Source organism: Dendropsophus ebraccatus, chromosome 10 (assembly GCF_027789765.1).
Source record: "Dendropsophus ebraccatus isolate aDenEbr1 chromosome 10, aDenEbr1.pat, whole genome shotgun sequence".
NCBI classification, from domain to species: domain Eukaryota; kingdom Metazoa; phylum Chordata; class Amphibia; order Anura; family Hylidae; genus Dendropsophus; species Dendropsophus ebraccatus.
Window position 1 is genome coordinate 85,485,748 of NC_091463.1, and position 7,943 is coordinate 85,493,690.

The window sequence follows — 7,943 nt, forward strand, 5'->3', positions numbered from 1 at the left end:
TGGCCTTCATCAGCTTAGCCAGAAGGCCATGTTGGCCAAAACGTGTACTACCTGTAACTCTGCATGCTGCACTTGAATAAATAATCAAAATCATTGGTGAGTGCCGGGCTTCTGCCATCATCAATCCTTGCAAGTCTTTAGGCCTCGTAATAGATTTATCACACTACTCTGATAAATGATGACATCATAGAGCTATACTGTATCTGTATCTCCCTCTAACCTCCTTTCACCTACTTTACCTCCTACATTTGCTGCTTGTATACAGAGTTGTACATACAGTAAATTTAGCCTCCAGCTGTGAGAGACGGAACTGGCTGACTACATTATTACACAACCTAAATTACATAGATAGGAACCATGCTGCTGTCACGCCGTTTCAGTGCTGCAGAGCCAGATACAAATAATTGTTCTCTTTAGTAGATGGCTCCCAGTATAGTCCCCCTTTAGTAGATGGCCCCCAGTCAGTATATGGCGCCTAGTGCAGTCCCCCTTTAGTAGATGGCCCCCAGTCAGTATATGGCGCCTTGTGCAGTCCTCCTTTAGTAGATGGCCTCCAGTCAGTACATGGTCCCCAGTATAGCCCATCCTTTAGTAGATGGCTCCCAGTATAGTCCCCCTTTAGTAGATAGTTCCCCCCTTTAGTAGATAAATAGAATACAAAAAATGAAACTCCTGACAGGTGGCAGAACTTCGGACACAGGCAGCATCTGTAACACAAGGAAGACCATTAGGAAAATGTGACATTTGGAAATGTCTGGACTTCCCAGCCGCTGCCCAAGCTTATGCCATGTAGAGGAGCTCACGGTATTACTAGGCCTGAGTTGTTGGCTACTATAATAATAACTGCACAAACAATCACAATGTTTCTTAAAGGAAAATAAAGCTAAAGCCCACTAACCCCATTATTCAAGCAAAATGAGTCTGTACATTAAACAGTGTAACTAATAACTAGAATTACCGCTCGGGATTAGTGTAAGGCAGGACTAGATTATAGGTGTCGTCCCTCACCCAGTTCCCTCCTTCCCTTCCGGACATTTCTACCAACAAACCATACAGTCCGCAGCGAACTGGAAGGAATGTTTACTGCCCCAGGGCGAGAAGGAAAGAATTGTACCCTGAATATTATAATGACTATCCAGTAAGCCCGGCAGACACAGGACTGGCAAACAATGGGTTATATGACTCGATACCTGAAAACAGGAGAGTACTTGTCTCTTATAAGACCTGATGTGGAGAGACATTCCTGAGGGCTTACACATCACATCGGAGCCTGGATGGTGGGTCACACCTTCCTAGAAAAAAACCTTCTAAATGTGGGGTAAATTCAGCTGAGGAAGATATGAATAGTATAAACTAGTCTAGCACACCTGCGATCCATATTAGAAGTGAGCGCAACTCAAGCATGAGTCCGAACGTGCAGTACCGTGGCTGAAGAAGAGTCCTAGAAAACATGGATACGGCCATAGGGGAAGATTTATCAAACATGGTGTAAAGTGAAACTGGCTCAGTCGCCCCTGGCAACCAATCAGATTCCACTTTTCATTTTCCAAAGAGTCTGTGAGGAATGAAAGGTGGAATCTGATTGGTTGCTAGGGGCAACTGGGCCAGTTTCACTTTACGCCATGTTTGATAGATCTTCCCCATAGGCTGTATCTATGTTTTTTCAGACTCCCTAGGGTCACATCCAACTTCTTCAGCCACCGGTACTTACATGATCTGACTCTCATCTCTAATCCATATATATTGCCGCAATATGGCAGCACTTGGCTGCTTCCATATTCTATCATTCCATTTCCACTGCTCCTCACCTCCTCATGGGGACCTCTCAGGATCCTAGTCTAGTGCAGATCCCGGTGATCATATACTGTATCTAGCAGAGCTTGCATCTCCGATACCACCCTTGGGGGTCTACACTTTTTTTGTGGTTCTTTGTGTGGTTCCTTATTTGAGCGCGGTATGGCTATCCGTACACTTTATAACAATATTTTCAACACTATATTGTGTGCCATATGTTTAGGCACAAACAGAAGGGGCCACACTGGGAACCATCCAATCTAAAGGCCCCAGTTTACACAATAACCCCTCATTGCTGCGGCCATAGAGGACAAATATATGTGTGTGGTAAAGGGTACACAATTTATGAGTTTTTTTAATGTGACTTTAATCAGATAAAAAATGTTTTAATGTTTTAACCAAGGTGAAAATCTAAGGTAACATAACAATGTAACTGAGGTCATAACCCAAAAAATTACAGGCTTTACAAATTGTACAGGCAGTAATAATATCAATTTAAACTCTCCCATTTCAAACACCCTCCCATTTCAAACAACTACCAACAACCCCCTCCCCCCCCCCCAAAAAAAAAGACGTTTTTGCTCCACCTACAACAACTCCATTTCCTTACATATCTTTCTCTACCTCTTCCTCCTCCCCCGTCCATGCCCCCAATTTTTTCTTCTTGTTAGTCTGGTTCTTCCATTCTTCTTTTGTGGGCTCTGTAGGGCTAAGCCAGTTCCTCAAGACGACTAATCTAGCTTGAAATAGCACAGTGTTAATGAAGGTTTTGTGTTCCGTTATCTCCCTATCTTCTCCCAGCACTGCCCCCTCAAATGATAAATAGATTCCCCTCTTTACTAACTCTAAAGGCCATATTACACAAAGCGATTATCGGCTGTATTCAGCCGGTACTGACCGTTATGGCCGATAATCGCTTTGTGTAATAGAAGACAACGATCAGCCGACATGCACAATCTCGGCTTTTGTTTGTCTTTCAACAGGCTGAAACGCCAATGATCAGCCTGTTAACTATGTGCCGACCGCCGCTGTCTGACGATCACCCGGGCAGCCCCCCCCCCCGCAGCTCTTACCCACTGTGTCCATGGGCTGACAAAGCATATGTATGAGGTCACTGTGCAGATAAAGCATACGTATGAGATCCACCTCCAGACAAAGCATATGTAGGGGGTCCATGGGCAGACAAATCATATGTAGGAGGTCCATGGACAGACAAAGAATATGTACCATGTCCATGGGCAGACAGAGCAGCGTACAAGGTCCATGGGCAGACAAAGCAGCGTACAAGGTCCATGGGCAGACAAAGCAGCGTACAAGGTCCATGGGCAGACAAAGCAGCGTACAAGGTCCATGGGCAGACAAAGCAGCGTACAAGGTCCATGGGCAGACAGAGCATATGTATTAGGTTTATGGACAGACAAAGCATACGTATTATGTCCATGGGCAGACAGAGCATATGTATTAGGTTCATGGACAGACAAAGCATACGTATTATGTCCATGGGCAGACAGAGCAGCATACAAGGTCCATGGGCAGACAAAGCAGCGTACAAGGTCCCTGGGCAGACAAAGCATACATTTTAGGTCCATGGACAGACAAAGCATACGTATTAGGTTCATGGGCAGACAAAGCATACGTATTAGGTCCATGGACAGACAAAGCATACGTATTAGGTCCATGGACAGACAAAGCATACGTATTAGGTTCATGGGCAGACAAAGCATACGTATTAGGTCCATGGACAGACAAAGCATACGTATTAGGTCCATGGACAGACAAAGCATACGTATTAGGTTCATGGGCAGACAAAGCATACGTATTAGGTCCATGGGCAGACAAAGCGTACGTATTAGGTCCATGGGCAGACAAAGCGTACGTATTAGGTCCATGGGCAGACAAAGCATATGTATTAGGTCCATGGGCAGACAAAGCATACGTATTAGGTCCATGGACAGACAAAGCATACGTATTAGGTCCATGGGCAGAAAAAGCATATGTATTAGGTCCATGGACAGACAAAGAATATGTACCATGTCCATGGGCAGACAGAGCAGCGTACAAGGTCCATGGGCAGACAAAGCAGCGTACAAGGTCCATGGGCAGACAAAGCAGCGTACAAGGTCCATGGGCAGACAGAGCATATGTATTAGGTTCATGGACAGACAAAGCATACGTATTATGTCCATGGGCAGACAAAGCATACGTATTAGGTTCATGGGCAGACAAAGCATACGTATTAGGTCCATGGACAGACAAAGCATACGTATTAGGTCCATGGACAGACAAAGCATACGTATTAGGTTCATGGGCAGACAAAGCATACGTATTAGGTCCATGGGCAGACAAAGCGTACGTATTAGGTCCATGGGCAGACAAAGCATATGTATTAGGTCCATGGGCAGACAAAGCATACGTATTAGGTCCATGGACAGACAAAGCATACGTATTAGGTCCATGGGCAGAAAAAGCATATGTATTAGGTCCATGGACAGACAAAGAATATGTACCATGTCCATGGGCAGACAGAGCAGCGTACAAGGTCCATGGGCAGACAAAGCAGCGTACAAGGTCCATGGGCAGACAAAGCAGCGTAAAAGGTCCATGGGCAGACAGAGCATATGTATTAGGTTCATGGACAGACAAAGCATACGTATTATGTCCATGGGCAGACAGAGCAGCATACAAGGTCCATGGGCAGACAAAGCAGCGTACAAGGTCCCTGGGCAGACAAAGCATACATTTTAGGTCCATGGACAGACAAAGCATACGTATTAGGTTTATGGGCAGACAAAGCATACGTATTAGGTCCATGGACAGACAAAGCATACGTATTAGGTCCATGGGCAGACAAAGCATACATTTTAGGTCCATGGGCAGACAAAGCATACGTATTAGGTCCATGGACAGACAAAGCATACGTATTAGGTCCATGGGCAGAAAAAGCATATGTATTAGGTCCATGGACAGACAAAACATACCTATGAGGTCCCTGGGCAGACTTAGCAAAGACAAAGCATATTTACAAAGCCTTTACTTCTTGTATTTTGATGGGTAAAAAAGTTACAGTATTTTCAAGATTCTTTTAACTGAAGCTGTAGAAGAAACCAGCCGTATTTATTATTAGTTAATATTTAATAAGTAGTCAGTGAAGTAGCTGGTTACTGTTAGTTAATCATTAAAAATTAGGAACGCTTTCAAATTCTTATCAGGCAACAAAAAATTCTTGTTGTCAAAATGTGTATGTAGAGCCGACCTGCTTGTCTTGTTTCCCAGAATTCACCAGGCTCCGAATATTTCCTAATTTAGAGAGTACAGAGACTTTCTCCCTACAGCATCAATATACGCTGCCATGTTGAGGGATATTTCTGTCCCTACATTTCACAAGGTCCTGATGCAACAATGTCAGGAAAAAGGAAATGCCGGGGTATTGATTAGTCACATTGTTCTTCTTCCTTATTACTGTAACCAGATACCTGGGTGAAGGACGATGAGGACTGAAGACTATGAGAAGAACCTATTCTCCTCTAATAGTCTGTAACTAAAACTTGTATCAACCATGACAGCGTAGCATCATGTAAAGGTCCATGGCTCTGGTCAAAGTTGAATTATATGATTGTTGACCAACTTAGCCATAGTAAGCAGCAGCAGTGTGCTGATGTGCTATGTACGCTTCCGGCCTACTTTTTTTTTTTTTTAGATAATCCTAGATAATATGGCTCCAGAAACCCTCCCTTATAGTCCACTCGGACATAAACAGTACACTTGACTGAATTTGCAGGTGTATGGTAACTTTCTCTTAGCTTCCGTGTCCAACCACCATCTTTGGTCTGCAGGTAATGGAGACACAAATGGCTTTCTTTAAGGAAACGTGGGCCTTAAGCAGTGAACGCTCTTAAAGGTGGGGCATGTACGTTACATTCTATGGATATATAGCATATTTCTACTCCTTGTGCAACATATATTCTCCCTGTAGTCACTAAGGTTAGACAAGGTTCATACCATGTTAGCAATGTATGTTTAACAATCGGGATAAACGAACCTCCAGTCCACTTAGGTTTGTCCGAACCCGAACGCTGTGCATTTCAATACGGGTGGCTGAAGAACTTGGATGCTGGTGAAATGATCATTATATTTATGAGCCCGTAACCTCACTAATATACTATACTATATACTAATATAATATACTAATATACTATAATTTATTATTACGTGCCGGCACTGGGTATATTTTAGGTTGCCATGTAATTACACAGTTACTAGTACATTCTGTGTATCTTCCAGCAGGAGTCTCTCCAGGTAAGAAGCTTAGTATGAAGTGGATTTTCCAGTTTTCGGAGTCGCACTACTTGCCTCGTCCCTGCCCCTTTTCTCTCTCTCCGGATATAAAGCATCTTTCGTCTTCACAAAAATTTTGTGTTGAGCGAGTCATTATTGCAGCAACCATGGCGTTCGTCCCCGCTCCAGGCTACCAACCTGCCTACAACCCTGTAAGTACCAGCCTCTAAGTAGCCTATTACCATGTATTATATCTTTATTATATCTCTCCTATTCACGGCATGTAACTTTTTTACAAACTGAGCAGATATCGGGTGTGTTCCATGTACAGTATATAGGGATATAACATTCAGATTGTATTAGACGGCCACTATCGGTTTTTGGGCACAAGCAGACAAAATCTATGGAGTGCATTTTGGATTTGACCTCTGATTTGTTAGGGAGGGGGGATGCATTTCTTAGGTTGGTCCTATTCCTTATTGATCTGCACTGTGATCCTCCATATCATGGCCACCGCAATGTAAAGTGGGAGAGAACGAGTAGAGGGAACGAGCACCCCGCCCTCTTGTACTATAATGTCGGGATGTGGCGGTATTACTCAATTATTTATCTCTATATGTTCCTGGACCTATGTTACCTAAATAAGAGTATGCATGTATGGACCTATTGAATAGTTTCGACCTCCTTACCATAACCCTTAGGCTACATTCACACATAGAACCAATGGTATTCAATGGCTCCATTCCCACGTCTGTACCTGTGTACGGGGCGCGATCCGTGCCGCAAAAAAAAGGACATGTAATTCAGACCGCATTTTGCGACACGGATCGCTACACTAATGAAGCGTTAATGTAGTGCTCCGTGAATGTAGCCTAGCCCTACCATAACCCTACCATAACCCTACCATAACCCTACCATAACCCTACCATAACCCTACCATAACCCTACCATAACCATACCTGCTTTCATCTTATTAAAGTCACTTAATACAAAGTTCTTTCACCTGGTGCAAAGATTCCATACCCCTATCCCTGTATCTACATTGCCTGCTTACTGCTGAGTATCTTGTCCCACCAGCCCCCGACCACCCCCGCCACCAGACTACACCCTTATCATTGTGTCCGCCTCTTCCTCCTCTGTTGTACCATTTACAAGCCTGAGGTTCTCGGAATCCGTCAGCCAGATATTCGGGTGTGTCTCATGAAGATCATAGGAAGAATTCATACTTATTTTAAGTGTCATGACTTATTTTCCTCTGAAATAGTGATTGTAGTTTGCAGATTTTAGATTTTTTTAACCATTGTGATGAGAAGAATCCAGAAGAATTTGAAACCAGAATAAAAATAAATAAATTAAAAAAGTCATTATAGTATTAATAGTACCATGGCCACCTATCAGTGTATGTGATAGTTACTCACAGAAAACCATCATTGATTAAACAGTAGGTTGAGCTGGGCAGTAGACAGCAGGGCCTCCCCCACTTATTTCTATGTACTGTAAATAGGGGTAGATGAACACATTATTGGGCATTTGTTCCACCCTATCTCGGCACTTACACAATTTTTACTTTTACTATGCAACAGCTACTATGCTAAAGCTTTGGCTGTCAAGGTATGATGGGAATTGTAGTTTTGCAACAGCTGGAAAACCAAAGTTCCTTACCCCTAGTCTAGACCCTGGCCCTGTGCACCATATCAGATGTCCAGCACCATAAAGGACCCATAATAGTTTAGTCATTTTGCATTATGCACTGGCTTATTTGGCTAGTTGTTTATTGGGCATTGGTTAAAGGGGTTGTCCAGCGAAAATCTTTTTCTTTCAAATCAACTGGTTTCCGAAAGTTATATAGATTTGGAATTTACTTTTATTTAAAA

The 7,943-nt window shown here is 43.2% G+C and overlaps 1 protein-coding gene across 1 annotated transcript in view; it reads left to right on the forward strand.

Annotated features, from left to right (window-relative positions):
• The first annotated feature begins 1,651 nt into the window (after positions 1 to 1,651).
• LOC138765674 (galectin-4-like) overlaps positions 1,652 to 7,943 on the forward strand; it is a 23,799-nt gene continuing 17,507 nt past the window's right edge. Inside the window, exons 1-2 of the mRNA XM_069942642.1 lie at positions 1,652 to 1,703; positions 6,079 to 6,281. Of these exons, the coding sequence (XP_069798743.1) occupies positions 6,105 to 6,281 (177 nt within the window). The 5' untranslated portion in view covers positions 1,652 to 1,703; positions 6,079 to 6,104. The remainder of the gene's footprint in view (positions 1,704 to 6,078; positions 6,282 to 7,943) is intronic.